The sequence below is a fragment of the Pleurodeles waltl genome, chromosome 3_1 (genome assembly GCF_031143425.1).
Source record: "Pleurodeles waltl isolate 20211129_DDA chromosome 3_1, aPleWal1.hap1.20221129, whole genome shotgun sequence".
Taxonomy (NCBI): domain Eukaryota; kingdom Metazoa; phylum Chordata; class Amphibia; order Caudata; family Salamandridae; genus Pleurodeles; species Pleurodeles waltl.
Genome location: NC_090440.1, coordinates 830,594,493 through 830,611,782, shown reverse-complemented (window position 1 = coordinate 830,611,782; position 17,290 = coordinate 830,594,493). Strand labels below are relative to the sequence as shown.

The window sequence follows — 17,290 nt, the reverse complement described above, 5'->3', positions numbered from 1 at the left end:
TCTCTCCTCCAACCTTTCTCCGCACCTCTGCTGTTCATTTCCTTTCGCTTTCTGCTCCTCCCTCTGGTAGCCATCTTCCTCCGCTCTCTGCTCCTCTTCTGCAGCCCACTTGCTGCGTGTTCTGCTCTTCCTCTGTGTTCTTCGTTTCTCCTCTGCCTCACTGCATCTTCTTCCTGCTTTGCTCTTCCTCTGCGCTCTTCGTTTCTCCTCTTCCTCACTGCATTTTCTTCCTGCTTTGCTCTTCCTCTGTGTTCTTCGTCTCTCCTCTTTCTCACCGCATTTTCTTCCTGCTTTGCTCTTCCTCTGTGTTCTTCGTCTCTCCTCTTCCTCACTGCATTTTCTTCCTGCTTTGCTCTTCCTCTGTGTTCTTCTCCTCCTCTGCACCCCGTCCTGCGTGTTCTTTTCTTCTTCTGTGTTCTTCTGTGCTCTTCTCCTCCTCTGCACCCTGTCCTGCGTGTGTTCTTTTCTTCTTCTGTACTCTTCTGTGCTCTTCTCCTCCTCTGCACCCTGTCCTGCATGCTCTTTTCTTCTTCTGTACTCTTCTCTGCGTGTTCCTATTTCTTCTTCTGTACTCTTCTCTGCATGTTCCTTTTCTTCTTCTGCACTATTCTCTGCATGTTCCTTTTCTTCTTCTGTGGCCTTCTCCTCATCTTCTGGACTCTTCCCTCCTCTGCTTCTCTGGCCTCTCCTCTTCTTCAGGACTCGTCTCTCCTCTTCTTCTGTGGTCTCTCCTCTTCTTCTTGACTCTTCTCTCCTCTTCTTCTGTGGTCTCTCCTCTTCTTCTTGACTCTTCTCTCCTCTTCTTCTGTGGTCTCTCCTCTTCTTCTTGACTCTTCTCTCCTCCTCTTCTGTGATCTCTCCTCTTCTTCTTGACTCTTCTCTCCTCCTCTTCTGTGGTCTTCTCTCCTTCCTCTTCTACTCCTCTCTTCTTTTCTTCCTGACTCCTCTCCTCCTCTGTAATCCCCCCTTCCCTATCTTTTTTCCCTTCCCCTCTTTCTGACCCCCTCGCCCTCTGCTTTCCCGCCACCACCTCCCGCTCAGCCCCGCCCCCCCTGCTCCCATTCGTCGCCCCCCCTCCCGCCTCCCGCTGACCCCTCCTCCCTCTTATGGCAGCCGCGCCGAAGGCACACCAAAGGCAAGCCCGTCTGCGCCTGGACCGCGCCCAGCGCCACGACCCCTGGCCCCCAGCACTCCCAAACCCCGTAGCACCCCTACGACCCCACCTCCCTCCACGCTCTCAACCCGGGACGCTCCAGAACCTGCTTCCAAGCCAACCCTAAACGCACCCATGGACCCTTCGCATGCCTCACATGCAAACACATCTTCCACCGCGACTGCACCCCGCCCACCAGCCCACGCGCCAATAACCACCTCAAATGCATCCTCATCAATGCACGCTCGGTCCACAAGCACGCCATTGAACTATGGGACCTCCTGGACTCCACCGCACCGGACGTCGCCTTCATCACTGAGACCTGGATGAACGCCTCCTCGGCCCCCGACATCGCCATAGCCATCCCCGACGGCTACAAGATCACCAGGAGGAACCGCACCAACCAAGTCGGTGGAGGAATCGTCATCGTTTTCAAGGACTCCATCAATGTCACCACCTCCACCGAAGACACCCCCTTCGTCGCCGAACACATGCACTTCCAGATCCACACCGACCCCAGGGCCACCCTCAGAGGAACTCTCATCTACAGACCCTCTGGACCACGCGCCCTCTTCAGCGAATCCATCGCCGACTTCATCTCCCCGCACGCCCTAGCCTCGCCGGACTACATCCTCCTCGGAGACCTCAACTTCCACCTGGAGCAGAACAACGACCCCAACACCACCACCCTGCTCGACAACCTCGCCAACCCCTGTCTCAAGCAACTGGTGAACACCCCCACCCACATCGCCGGACACACGCTCGACCCCATCTTCTCCGCCAGCAACCACGTATCCTTTAGCCACTCCTCCGTAATACACTGGACCGACCACAGATGTGTCCACTTCACCTTCAGACGCAAGACTCTCCACCTCCGCACACAACCCATCCCACGCAGAAATTGGAACAAAATCCCCACGGAACAGCTTCTCTCCACTCTCAGCGACAACCAACCCACCTTCTCCACCGACGCCAACAACGCAGCCCTCAGCTTCACTCATTGGATCACCAACTGCGCGGACAACCTCGCACCCCTCAGATGCCTCCCAGACCAGCACCAGGAAACCTCAATGGTTCACAGACACCCGCAAGGATTCCAAAAAAACCTGCCGTACCCTCAAGAAAGCCTGGCGCAAAGATCACACCGCAAAAAACATGTCTGCCCTCAAAAACGCCACCTGCGAACACAATCAGCTGATCCGCGCCACCAAAAAAACTTCCTTCACAGACAGACTGGCCAAGAACGCCCACAACAGCAAAAAACTCTTCAACATCGTCAAAGAGCTCTCCAATCCTAACACCAACTCCAACTCCATCACGCCCTCACAAGACCTCTGCAACTCCCTCGCTACCTTCTTCCATTGTAAGATCACCGACCTACACAACAGCTTCGGACACCAGACCCAGCCAACCACCACAGAACCTATAACCCCAGCCATCACCCTCAACGCCTGGACTCACATCAGCGCGGAGGAGACCAAAGCTACCATGAACTCCATCCACTCCGGTGCCCCCTCGGACCCCTGCCCACACTTCATCTTCAACAAAGCCGACGACATCATCGCCCCTCCTCTCCAGACCATCATCAGCAGCTCGTTTGCTTCTGCCACCTTCCCCGAGAGCTGGAAACACGTGGAAGTCAACGCCCTCTTGAAGAAACCTACGGCGGACCCCAGCGACCTGAAGAACTTCCGCCCCATCTCGCTCCTCCCCTTCCCTGCCAAAGTCATCGAGAAGACCGTCAACAAGCAACTGACCAATTTCCTTGAAGACAACAACCTACTCGACCCCTCCCAGTCCGGATTCCGAGCCAACCACAGCACAGAAACCGCCCTCATCTCAGTCACAGACGACATCAGAACTCTGATGGACAACGGAGAAACAGTCGCCCTTCATCCTCCTCGACCTCTCGGCTGCCTTTGATACCGTCTGCCACCGAACCCTAATATCCCGCCTGCGCTCCACCGGTATCCAAGGTCTGGCCCTGGACTGGATCACCTCTTTCCCCTCTAACCGCTCCCAAAGAGTCTACCTCCCTCCGTTCCGCTCAGACCCCACCGAGATCATCTGCGGCGTCCCACAAGGCTCCTCGCTCAGCCCGACTCTCTTCAATGTCTACATTAGCCCCCTCGTCGACATCGTACGCAAACACAACATTAACATCACCTCCTACGCCGACGACACTCAGCTGATACTTTCCCTCACCAAGGACCCCACTGGCGCCTAGACCAACCTGCAAGATGGAATGAAAGACGTCGCAGAATAGATGAAACTCAGCCGTCTGAAACTGAACTCAGAAAAAACGGAAGTCCTCATCCTCGGAAACACCCCGTCCGCCTGGGACGACTCTTGGTGGTCCACGGCTCTAGGCACCGCAACTACCCCCTCAGACCACGCACGCAACCTCGGATTCATCCTGGACCCGCTTCTCACCATGACCAAACAAGTCAACGCTGTATCCTCTTCCTGCTTCCGCACTCTCCGCATGCTCCGGAAGATCTTCCGCTGGATCCCCGCCGACACCAGAAAAACTGTGACCCACGCCCTCGTCACAAGCCACCAGGACTACGGAAACACCCTATATGCAGGAACCACCGCTAAACTTCAGAAACGTCTGCAGTGAATACAAAACACCTCCGCCCGCCTCGTCCTCGACATACCCCGCAACAGCCACATCTCCGCCCACCTGAGACACCTGCACTGGCTTCCCGTCAACAAAAGGATCACCTTCCGGCTCCTCACCCACACACACAAAGCCCTCCATAACAAGGGACCCGAATACCTCAACCGTCGCCTCAGTTTCTACACGCCCACCCCTCAACTTCGCTCCGCCAACCTCTCACTCGCCGCCGTCCCTCGCATCCGCCGCACCACGGCAGGTGGGAAATCCTTCTCCTACCTGGCGGCCAAGACATGGAACTCCCTCCCCGCCAACCTCAGGACCACCCAGGACCACCCTGCATTCCGGAGGCAGCTCAAAACCTGGCTCTTGGAGCAGCAGTAACCCCCTTCCCCTACCGCCTTGAGACCCTCACGGGTGAATAGCGCGCTTTATAAATGTTTTGATTTGATTTGATTTGATTTGATTTGTCATGTTGTCGGTTTTGACAAGAATGTGTTTGTGGGCTACTAGTGGTTGAAATGCTTTTAATGCTAGAAACCCTGCCAGCAGTTCCAAATGATTTATGTGAAGTTGTTTTTGTTGATTGTCCCTTTGACCCTGTATGCTGTGCTTGTTGAGGAGTGCTCCCCACCCCATCCTGGAAGCATCTGTTGTGATCACATCTTGAGGCCCTTCGTCTTGGAATGGCCGCCCTTGGTTTAAATGTATAGGGTTCCACCATTGAAGTGAGAAGTGTGTCTGGCGGTCTATCAACACTAGATCTTGAAGTTGACCCTGTGCTTGTGACCATTGTTTTGCTAGGCACTGTTGTAAGGGCCGCATGTGTAATCTTGCGTTTGGGACAATAGCTATCCATGAAGACATCATGCCTAGAAGTTTCATTACAAACCTTACTGGGTAGTGTTGGTTTGACTGTATGCTTGATGTTATATTTTGGAACGCTTGGACCCTTTGTGGACTTGGAGTGGCAATTGCTTTTTGTGTGTTGAGTGTTGCTCCCAAGTATTGTTGTATTTGGGATGGCTGCAGATGTGATTTCTGGTAATTTATAGAGAACTCTAGTTTGTGTAGAGTTTCTATAACGTATTGCGTGTGAAGAAGACACTGTTGTTGAGTGTTGGTTTTTATTAGCCAGTCGTCTAAGTATGGGAATACGTGCATGTGCTGTCTCCTTATGTGAGCGGCTACTACAGCAAGGCATTTTGTGGATACCCTTGGGGCTGTTGTTATCCCGAACGGTAACACTTTGAATTGATAGAGTACGCTGTGTATCACAAACCTTAAGTATTTTCTGTAGGAAGGATGGATGGGTATGTGAAAGTACGCATCCTTGAGCTCCAATGTTGACATGTAGTCCTCCTTTTTTAGTAAGGGAATCACGTCTTGAAGCGTTACCATGTGGAAGTGGTCTGACTTGATGAAGAGATTCAGTGTTCTGAGGTCTAAGATAGGTCTTAACGTTTTGTTCTTCTTTGGAATTAGGAAATATAGTGAGTAGACGCCTGTTCCTTTCTGATGGTTGGGTACTAACTCTATTGCTTGTTTTTGTAATAGTGCTTGGACCTCTATTTGTAATAGGTCTAAGTGTTGTTTAGACATATTGTGTGCCCTTGGGGGCACATCTGGCGGGAAATTTGTGAATTCTATGCAATAACCATGTTGGATGATGGCTAGGACCAATGCGTCCGTGGTAATGTGTGTTCAGTTCTGATAGTATGCGGTAAGTCTCCCCCCACTGGTGTTAAGTGTTGGGGTTTTGTGACATTGGAGTCACTGTTTGGTTTGGCTTGTTTTAGATGTGTGGAACTTTCCCCTTCCTCTTGGGAATTGTCCTCCTTTATATAAGCCACGAAACCCTCCCCTCTGGTATTGTGCCTGATAGGTGGGTCTGATTTGCGAGGTGGAAGGCTCTGGTGTTTGCATTTGAAACCCCCCTCTAAATTGTGGCTTTCTAAATGTGCCTCTGCCCTGTGAGAAGTAGAGCGCGCCCATGGCTTTGGCCGTGTCTGTGTCTTTCTTTAATTTTTCAATTGCTGTGTCCACTTCCGGCCCAAACAATTGTTCTTCGTTAAAAGGCATGTTCAACACTGCTTGTTGGATTTCTGGCTTGAATCCAGAGCTTCTTTACCATGCATGCCTGCGAATGGCTACCCCAGTGTTGACCGTTCGTGCTGCTGTGTCTGCCGAGTCTAATGCGGACCTTATTTGGTTGTTGGATATTGCTTGTCCTTCTTCCACAACCTGCTGGGCACGTTTCTGGTGTTCTTTGGACAAGTGTTGTATAATGTGTTGCATCTCGTCCCAGTGTGCCCTATCGTAGCGAGCAAGTAGGGCTTGCGAATTAGCGATCCCCCATTGATTGGCTTCCTGTGCTGCGACTCGTTTGCCCGCTGCGTCAAACTTCCTACTCTCTTTGTCAGGCGGTGGAGTGTCTCCTGATGATTGAGAGTTTGCCCTCTTCCTTGCTGCTCCTACAACCATCGAGTCTGGTGTAAGTTACTGTGTTATAAACACAGGATCCGTTGGGGGAGGCTTGTACTTCTTCTCCACCCTAGGAGTGAAAGCCCTTCCTTTAACTGGCTCCTGGAATACCTGTTTTGCATGTTTGAGCATACCCGGGAGCATTGGCAGACTCTGGTAGGACGCGTGGGTGGATGTCAAGGTGTTGAACAGGAAATCATCCTCTATTGGCTCAAAATGCATTGCTACATTGTGGAACGTAGCTGCCCTTGATAGTACCTGCGTATATGCATTACTGTCCTCTGGAGGTGATGGCTTTGTCGGGTAACAATCCGGACTGTTATCTGATACTGGTGCATCATATAAGTCCCATGCATCAGGATCATCCTGTGTCATCCCTGTATGCGTAGGTGACTGCATTGGAGGTGTTCCCACCGGAGACAGCTGTGGTGAGTGTAGTGGGGAAGGTTGTGGAGAAAACTTTGGTGGTGGGGTTTTTTCTCTGGCCACCTTCGCCTTCGGCTGCATTTCTATCTGTTGAAATGCCAATTTTCTTTTGGTTTTAATTGGAGGAAGAGTTTGTATTTTTCCAGTCTCTTTCTGGATATGCAACCTCCTTTGTGTATGGTCTGGTTCATCCATACTTATTTCCTGCTCAAATCTGTGTTTTTCATGCATTTGGCTGGAAAGTCCTTGCTCTCTGTGTAAGAGCTTCTTTTCGGCTCCGAAGCCGCTTTTTTCGGTACCGATGTTTCCGATAAAAAAAAATTTGGTTCCGATGTTACTTTTCTCACCTTGGGTGAGTCGAACTCTCGGTGTCGGGATCGTTTGGTGCCAGAATCTCAACTGGAGTCGGAAGTCTTCGGCAAATCTTTGGCCTTTTTCGGTGCCGATGTTTGGTCACCTTCTTTTCGATGGGTTAAGCCATGGCCTGCTGGCGGTGACGTCCCCTTGGCCTTAACGATCTTAGTGTGAGTTTTGGACGGGGCAGTTTTACTCACTGTTTTCTGCATCGTCGTGTGTCGCTCACTTTCGGATTCATCAGCGTCCGTCCCCTGGATGGAAATTCTTTCCTCCTCCTCGACGTCGAGTTGTTCTCTCTGTGTCGACGCCATTTGCAGTCTTCTTGCTCGTTGATCACGTAGGGTCTTTTTAGATCGAAACGCTCGACAAGCCTCACAAGTATCCTCCCTGTGTTCTGGTGAAAAACACAGATTACAGACCAGGTGTTGGTCTGTATAAGGATACTTCGAGTGGCACTTCGGACAGACGCGGAAGGGGGTCCGGTCCATTAGTCTTCGACAATGGATGTGGTCGGGCCGACAAGGCCAGCTGAAGAACGAAAGCCCCGAAGGGCCGCCGGAGCGGTTCTGTGATCGGTGCCGATACAATAACACTAAACCGGTACCGAACGAGAACAATACCGTAAAATTTTCGATTTTTAGCTAACTTTCCCAATTCGAAATACGGAGCGAAGAGGAACACGTCCGAACCCAATGGCGGAAAGAAAACAATTTAAGATGGAGTCGACGCCCATGTGCAATGGAGCCGAAAGGAAGGAGTCCCCCGGTCTTGTGACTCGAAAAGACTTCTTCGAAGAAAAACAACTTGTAACACTCCGAGCCCAACACTAGATGGCAGGATAATGCACAGCATGTGTATCTGCAGCTACACATTCCACCGAACATATATGTATATATATATGTGTATGTATATATATATGTATGTGTGTATGTTGTTCTGTGTTTGGCATGATAGTGGGTCATTGCCTGGGTCCTGGGTGGGTTGTTTTATTATATATCTATGAATCCCTGCTCTCATCTTATATCACACTTATCTACCCATCATATGTCATGTCTCTATCAATCTATCCTCCATTCCCACTCTGACTCATCCCAAATCCGTTCTACTACTTTCATCTCCTAAATAACTCTGCCTAAGCACTTCCCTCCGCTTCCACACCTAACTCACCAAACCTCACTTTGCTACCATGACCTCCCAAACAACCCTACTAAATTCACACTCATTTATCTCACACTGCTACTATGATCTCCCCAACCCCTACCATAGACTCTTCCCTCCTCCATCCCCCTTTACTCATCCCAAGCCTAAATCTATTACCATATGCTACGAATTAACACTTCTGGATTCTTTCCTGCTCCACCCCTCCATTACTCCAGTCAATCTAACTAACAAACTCTCATATCCGCGGCTCAAATTAACTCATAATAATACTAAAACTGTACTCATATTTTCCGATACTAATCCATCACTAATTCTTGTTGGGTTCTGGAGTAGCATGCTACTTGCTGAAAAGCGCTTCAACGCCTCGTCAGGGGTAGTAAGCGTTATATAAATACTATTACAATACAATAAAGCAGAAGCAGCACTGAAGAAGTCTTTTCCTCATCTGAACCTTACCATCAGAGCTATATATGCTATCTATACATCACTGTCTCTCAAAAATGTTTGGTCCATAGCTTCTGCTACTCAGGAAGGAGTTGGCTGTGGTTATTTGTTGTTTGGTGTGGAAATGCAAGCAATGTTCCTATCAAATGTGACTTTCAATATCTTTAAAGCCACTGCCTTTTCCAATGTAGCTGCCATCAATTTTATCTAACCGAATGGAAAACAGAAAGTGTTTGTTAGAACTGTCAGCCTTGGGTTGGGCTTTCCCCAAATGTTGTGCCTTACTCCTTCATTTTTGCAGATCTCATTTTTGTTCGCCTTAAGACTTTGTATACTTTACCAATGCTAATCAGTGCTAAAGTGCTTGTGCTCTCTCCTTCGGACATGGTGAAAGTGGCTTAAACCCAATTGCCACATTTAATTTACTTGTAAGCCCCTAGTAACGGGGTACTACATGTACCCAAGGCCTGTAAATTAAATGCTACTAGTGGGCCTTCAGCACTTATTGTGCTACCAAGTTAAGTAGTCTTTCAAACATATCTCAAGCGTGTCACTGCAGCCTGTGGTGCAGGTTCGAATTGCCGTTTCTGGCAAACTCAGCCTTTTTGCAAGACCTAACCCTTCCTTTTTAATAGATGCAAGAGACCCGTAAAATAGACCCTAAGCAGCCCACAGGGCTTTGTATTTAAAAGATTGGCATGCACTTTTCACTTTTATATGTCCTGGTAGTTAAAAAATCGTAAATTCATTTGTCAGTGCTGCAAAGCCTAACTCACTCATAGGATAACACTGGGTTAGCTTTTAATAAGTGATCATTTTCAATTGGGAGCAGGTTGGAATATCAAGTTTACTCTCTAAAGAATTATAATTTAAAAAACTCTTTAATGGTAATGTTGGATTTTAAGTAACAATTCTAAAAATTGCACTTTTAGATAGTTGGCATTTTCTGGTCCCGCCCATTTGGAGCCTGAAGTCTGTATCCTGGGTCACATGACTAGGTACAGTTGGCAGCTGGTCTTTGTGCACTGCTTCCAAACAGTGAGACAAAGAGGAATCGTAGTTGGCAGGTTGGGCCACCTCTTGACTGGATGAATGGGAAGAGCTGTCATAGACAACACTTGTACATCACAAAGGCTATGCCCAGCACACTCACAAAGGGTTTTGACACTAGTCATTGGTGACCTCAGACAAGCTATGGCCAGGGCAAGGAGACAAGAAACTCCAAACACCTCTGAGGGGGGAAACTTTCAGAACCTTCTCCTACCTCAAAGTGGGCACCAGGTATAAATATTGGACTCTCAGACTCAACTCTTCAGTACACCTCTGGACCTGTGTAAGAACCAGAAGGACATTGGTAGTGGGTGTAATACAAACTATAACACGTCGTATCAGCATGGTAGGATACAGGTTGTTCTGATGATTCAACGCTGTGTCTACTTACCCAGACATATAGTATAATATCTAATCTGTACCATCAAGTGTTCGAGTACCCGGTAGCCCCCCTTTCCACAGCACAGGATCTCCCCAATAGATTTCTGCAATTAGTATTACTAGGTAATCAGGATTCGATCTTAAAAGGCATGTTCGGAATGGGTCCCAATAGTCCCGAGGGCGTGCCGCTGGCGGCTGCGTTTCTGCATATATCCCCGCCCATTCTTCACAGAGAGTCATATCTTTCAGCCAGTCATTGAAATTCGGGGCAAGCCTGTTCCCCCATCTCATCGACACTCTGCGTCTACCCAGTACTACAGCAAGAGCAATGAGTTTTCTGGTACTTTTTTGGGACCTCTAGCACATATCCCAGGAGCATCATCATGGGGGTGAAACGCAGTTTGTGTTCAGACATGTCATGTAGATGTAGGAATGTACCCTCTTTCTTGGCATGGTTACTCCCATTTTCTGCCTGATGTCAGTGTGTTTGACTGTGTTCACTTGGATCCTGCTAACCAGGACCCCAGTGGTTATGCTCTCTCTCCCAAAAGTCTGTATTTCACCCACAATCGGCATACTGGTGCCCCCTTATAAGTCCCTAGTATATGGTTCCTAGTTACCCAGGGCAATGGAGTTCCAGGGGATCCCTATGGGCTGCAGCATATATTTTGCCACCCATAGGAAGCCCATGCAAAGACTTCTGTGTACTGCCATTGCAGCCTGCGTGAAAAGGTGCAAGCACCCTTTCACTGCCATTTTCACTACACCAGGTCACTTATAAGTCACCCCTATGGCAGGCCTTCGTGCCCAGAGGGCAGGGTGCAAAGTACCTGTGTGTGAGGGCAGCCCCTGCACTAGCAGAGGTGCCCCACGACCTCCAGGCCCATTTTTCCAGACTTCGTGAGTGCTGGGACGCCATTTTGCACGTGTACTGGACATAGGTCACTACCTATGTCCAGCTACATAATGGTATCTCCGAACATAGGCATGTTTGGTATCAAGCATGTTTGAATCATACCCCAAGGCTTTTGCAAGCATTGGTTGTATGATTCCAAGCACTCTGGGGTCTCCTTAGAGGACCCCCAGTATTGCCATTTCAGTCTTCTGAGGGTTCCAGGCAGCCCAAGCTGCTGCCACCTCCTAAACAGATTTCTGACCTCCTATTGCTTGAAAAGTTCGAGCCCAGGAAGACAGAACAAAGGATTTCCTTTGGGAGAGGGTGTTACACCCTCTCCCATTGGAAATAGGTGTTACACGCTTGAAAGGGTTAGCCTCCCAAGCCATTGGAAATGCTTTGAGGGGCACATTTGGTGCCCTCCTTGCATAACCCAGTCTACACCGGTTTAGGGACCCCCAGTCCCAGCTCTGGCGTGAAACTGGACAAAGGAAAGGGGAGTGATCACTCCCCTGTTCATCACCACCCCAGGGTTGTTGCTCAGAGCTCCTCCAGAGGGTCCCTTGGTTTTGCCATCTTGGATTCAAGGTTGGCAGGGAACTCTGGGAGCATCTGAGTGGCCAGTGCCAGCAGGTGACATCAGAGCCCTCGCTTGATAGGTGCTTACCTGGTTAGGTGACGAATCCCCCTTTCAGGGCTATTTAGGGTCTCTCCTTTGGGTGGTTCCTGAGATTCAGAGTGCAAGACCCCAGCAGGAATCCTATGCACTCTCCACTTCAACTTCTTACTGAAGAAACTGCATCTGGACTCTCCATGAACTCTACAAGCTGCAACAAAGAAGCAAGACAACTTCTGCAACATTGTATCTCTGGCTCCTGCCAGCAATGCAACAGTTTCCCGGTCGTACATCCTCTGAGGACAGCCCGTCTTCAGCCTGCACCAGGAATCTTCCTTGGGGTGAAGGAGTCGCTCCCCTGCTTGGGCAGGCACCAACTGCGACGACGACTGGCTGCTGAGCTGCATGGATCCTGCATCACGGGTGGTGGAATGAAGGTCCTCTGAGTGTCCTCTCTTCCAACTGTTCCACTTTGGTGGAGGTAAGACCTTGCATCCCCACGCATGACAGTACTCCCATTGCATCACGTCTTTTGCAGCTGCCAAGGCTTGTTGGCATCCTTCCTCCAAGTCCTTCATGCATCTTGTAGTTCCGCCGCCCCAGCACTCTATCCTGCGACATGCAGCTTCCTGAGTGGTTCTCCAGCGGCGTGGGAGACTTTGTCATAGTGTTGCATGGGCCTCTTCTGCAACTTTCTTGTCCGCGTCCTGTGGGACTCCTGGGTGCGCTGCCTGGTCTTCTGTGAGCTCTCTGTGTCGTTGAGGGCCCCCTCTATCTCCCCCTCCTGGGTATAGTCCACCTGGTCCCTGGCAGTGGCCTTTTCCGCTAACCGTAAGCTTTGCGTGTGCCAAGGATTGTAAGCCGGCGACGCAACCTGAATGCAATCCTCCAACTGGCGTGGGACATCTTTTGCACCAACCAGGAACCCGCATCTGTCTTACTGGGTGCATAACTGACTTTTTCTTCTCACCGGTGGTTCTTCTTTTGCACCTTCATCCGGGTTAGCAAGGGCTACTGTTCTTCCTGGACTCTTCTGTGCTATTTGGACTTGGTCCCCTTCTTCCACAGGTCCTCTTGTCCAGGAATCCACTGTTGGTGTCTTGCAGTTGCTTCTGGGTCTTGCATTCTTCTTCTTTACTTCTCTCTGTGTTATGGAAAACGTACTGTGATTTACTTCTGTTTTGCCTGGGCACCCGGGGTGGGCTGTGGTACTTACCTTTGGGTGTTTTTAGTACTCACAGCTCCCCTCTACACACTACACTTGCCTAGGTGGGGGACCAACATTCGCATTCCACTTTCTTAGTATATGGTTTGTGCTCCCCGGGCCCATTTCTAACTATTGTGATTTTCACTAATTACACTGTTTTCTAACTGTTTTTATGCCTATTTCTGCATAGTAGTGTATATAATTTGTGTATTACTTACCTCTTAAAAGAGTATAGTCTCTATGGTATTTTTGGTACGTGTGTCACCAAAATAAAGTACCTTTATTTTTGTAACACTGAGGCCGATATTTATACTTTTTTAGTGCCCCATTTGCGTCATTTTTTACGCAAAAGCGCCGCAAACTTACAAAATACAATTTGATTTTGATTAAGTTTGTGCCGCTTTTGAGTTAAAAAATGACACAATGTGGCGCTAAAAAGTATAAATATGGGCCTGAAGTGTTTTCTTTCAAGTGTGTGAGTACTCTGTGACTACAGTGGTACTGCATGAGTATTTGAAATGGATTAAGCAGAATTTGCTATTAGAAGAGACCTCCTTAGTCTGTTGGCAGCAAAACTCCCATTGTGCATCTGTTATATGCTGCCCCAGATCACCCTCCCACGCTTGGCGACCATTGGGAGGTCTGCTATAGAACTTGAGAGGATCTTCATTGTAACTCCTCCCCACATACCACAACAGAGGAGTCATGCTTTTCCCTCCCTTCTTTATCAATTCTTGCTACAGACAAATGCAAGACATGACGGGGCACCCAAAATGTTCAGGAATGGTAGCTTCCAGGAGAGAACCTTCATCCATCAAATTGAAGGAGATGATGTCAGTAGTCTATGCCCTTCTTTACTTTGCTTCTTTCTTGACATGTAAAATGGTTGTGGTTTGGACAAACCATATAGTTACCAAGGCTTATCTCAACAAGCATTCAGGAACAGGGTCATTGACTATACCTTCTGTAGTATATCACATACTGAGTTTGGCAGAAAACCATCTTATAGTTCATAGTCATGGGAAGGACAACACAGTGACCAACAGATTAAACAAACTCTTTCCTCCTTGACATACATTTTGTTTAGCTCATCATATTTTTACAGGAGTATGCAAATGATTTGGTGTTCAACATGTAGATCTATTTGCCAGCATCCAAGATGCCCTCTTTTCTTTCTTTATGCCCAGATTCTGGGACGATGGTGTAGGAAAGTACCCTCTTTTTGGCATATTTACCCCTACTTTTTGCCTTCTATCATTGTGCTTAGACTGTCTTCACTGGGATCCTGCTAACCAGGACTCCAGTGATTGTGCTCTCCGCCTCTAAATTTGGTTGCCTAGGACCTTTGTACACTCCACAATTGGCATACTGGTGTCCCCTTATAAGTCCCTAGTATATGGTACTTAGGTACCCAGGGCACAGGGACACCAGAGGTCTCCCAAGGGCTGCAGCATGTATTATGCCGCCCATAAAAAATGTGTCTGCAAGCCTGCCATTGCAGCCTGCGTGAAAAGGTGCATGCAAGTCACTGGAAGTCATCCCTATGGTAGGCCCTTCCAGCCTACAAAGGGCAGGGTGCAGGTTCCTGTGTGTGAGGGCACCCCTGCATGAGGTGCCCCTATGAACTCCAGTTACATTGCACTGGACTTCGTAAATGCAGGGAAGCCATTTTACCTGTGTTCTGGACACAGGTCACTCACTACCTGTGTCCAGCTACATAATGGTAACTCCAAACCTGGCATGAATGCCAGTCTTGGTTGTATGATTCCATGCACTCTGGGGGCTTCTTAGAGGATGCCCCAGTATTGCTCCTACCAGGATTCCACGGTTTTGCCCAGTTCAGGCAGGGGAAGGCAGAACACAGAATTTCCAGTGCAAGAGAGAGGTAACACCCTCTCCCTTGGAAATAGGTGTTTCAAGACTTGGGAGGGGTAGCCTTCCCAAGTCACCGGTTTGCTTTGAAGGGCACATTTGGTGCCCTCCTTGCATAAACCAGTTTGCACCAGCTCAGGGACCCCCAGTCTCTGCTCTGGCGTGAAACTGGACAAAGGAAAGGTAAGTTACCACTCCCCTGTCCATCACTAGCCCAGGGGTAGAGCCCAAAACTCCTCCTGGTGGCCACTCGATTCTGCCATCTTGAAACCAAGATGGGTAGAGGCCCCTGGGAGCATCTGAGTGGCCAGGTCAGGCAGACAATGGCAGAGACATCTCCTGATAGGTGGTCACTGAGCCAGGTGACCAAACTTTCTTTTAGGGTTATTTAGGGACTCCTTTGTGGGTGGGTCCCCAGATTCGACATGTAAGACTCCACCAGGACTCCTCTGCGTTGTTTACTTCTACTTCTGCTCACTGGAACCAACAAGACTGCAACTACTAAGACAACCTTGCCTTGCAACATTGTTTCCCTGGATTCTTCCAGCAACTGCAACATTTCCCCAGCTGCGCATCCTCTGGGGTCGGCAAGACTTCAGCTGCACGAAGAAAGACGGAATCTCCCTTGGTGTGAAGGAGTCACTTCCCTGCATCTGCAGGCACCTACAGCATTGACATCTGGCTGCATGGATCTGCTCTCCTCTGGAAGTGCGTGGATCCTGCATCACCGGTGGTGTTCTGGAGTGGTCCCCTTGGTACTCTCTGCCTGCTGTCCAAATTCGGAGACGGTGAGCCCTTGCCTCTCTTTGCAGGCCAGTACCCCTGTGCATAGCGACTCTTGCTGCAAAAAAGGCTTGTTGTCTCCTGCTCCAAGGGATCTTGGGGGATTTTCTCTCTGACATTGTCTAACTAGGCCAACAATTCCTTCTTGGGATCTACTTTTGGTCGTCAGGGCTTTACAATCCTTTTCTGTTAAGCCTTTTACAGATATTGACCTCAAACATCTGGCATTTAAAAGTATTTTTCTTGGTGGCCATTACTTTTGCCGAGAGGTTAGAAAAATTTTGAAACTTTAACTTTAAGACATCCATAGTTACACATTTTTCCCAGCAGATTAGTTTTACGTCTGGCTTTTGTCCTAAAAAAAATTCCTTCTTTTCATCAGGTGCAGGAAACCATCCTCCCTTTTCCCCCCTCACCCACTTGTCCTGAGAGAAAGACATCCTGCACAGTCTGGAAGTGGCCAGTTCAGAATCATGTTGCTAGTTCCCTTGATTACAGGCAACATGAAAACCTCTTTTTGACCTTTGGAGTCTTTACACCCGGTCAAAGGGTGTCCTCTTCTGCATTAAGTTGCTAGATTATAATTTCCATGGAATATTGTCCTCATCATTTTGCAGCTCAAGGAAATCTGCTTCAAGAATCTTGACTATGTGAGACAAAATCTTCGATCCAGGTCCTTTTCAGGCTACAACATGGTGTACTTCACTCACATTTACATCCCTTTCCAGATATAGGGTCTGATTTGGAGTTTGGCGGATGGGTTTACTTAATGTCACAAACATGACAGATATCCCATCCGCTGTATTACAATCCCATTATATCCTATGGGAATCGTAATACAGCAGATGGGATATCCGTCATGTTTGTGACAGAATAACCCATCCACCAAACTCTAAATCAGGCCCAACATGTTGGATATCAATAGTCTTTGGAGTCTGCTTAAAGTATTAGACCTATTGAAGTCTTACACTGGTCAGGTGTTCTGCCATTGGTATTAGAATCAGGTTGCCAGTTCTATATTGCTAAGCACCTCCTCAACCATTATCTTAACCCCCGCTTACTATTTTGAGCATTTATCAATTTTCTTCATTACTCTGGCTATGATTTGCTGGCCCCATTACCTTTGCGCCACCATCCCTCTTTGCTTGCAGCCTTGTTCTCTCATGCTTGGGCCCAAAGGACGTAAACAGGAACTCCTCTCTATGTTTGCCAGGTAACAGGTGGTACCAGAGAGCGGGAAGGACAAAGTAAGGGAGGAGGACTGGGTTTTTCTTCTACTGGGTTATACGCTGGCTAGACGCAACCATAACTGGATAACGTATAAAGAATAATCACAGCCATTCTTACCTTTGAGCACGAGTGTGCAGCTCTTCTCTGTGATTTTACCACTCTCAGGATGTTCAACCTCACATCTGAGTTGACAATTATGATCATTCATTCGTGGTATGAATTGAACTTGGCTCTCAGAGAAACACAGGGCATTTGTGGCAATCTGTGGTTCTGTACTGGACACTTCTTCCTCAAAGCAGCGGCTTGATTTAAACCATCTTACTTGGATGTATCCTGGTGCATAGTCAGCCATGCAAACTCTTAAAATCAAAGGTTTGTTGACCTCTGGTTGAGATGGTATCATTAAAAACTCAGAAACATTGGGTGGTAAAGCTGGAGAAAAAGCACAAAAAATAATCATTTTCCAAGTATGTGGAAATTCAGTTTGTTTTCTTCCTTGCAAATGGTGTTCATTTTCTAAAGGGAACATTAATAGATATTGAACTCAAAATACTGTTTGGCTTAGTATCAATTCACACTTTTGAAATTTATTAGGTTATTTGAATCTAAGA

At 48.4% G+C, this 17,290-nt stretch overlaps 1 protein-coding gene across 3 annotated transcripts in view; it reads right to left on the bottom strand.

Annotated features, from left to right (window-relative positions):
- Positions 1-17,290, bottom strand: part of LOC138284668 (uncharacterized) — a 353,800-nt gene that overhangs the window by 94,313 nt on the left and 242,197 nt on the right. For all 3 annotated transcript variants that reach the window (XM_069223733.1, XM_069223735.1, XM_069223736.1), the window contains one exon: positions 16,797-17,111. In XM_069223733.1, the coding sequence (XP_069079834.1) occupies positions 16,797-17,111 (315 nt within the window). The remainder of the gene's footprint in view (positions 1-16,796; positions 17,112-17,290) is intronic.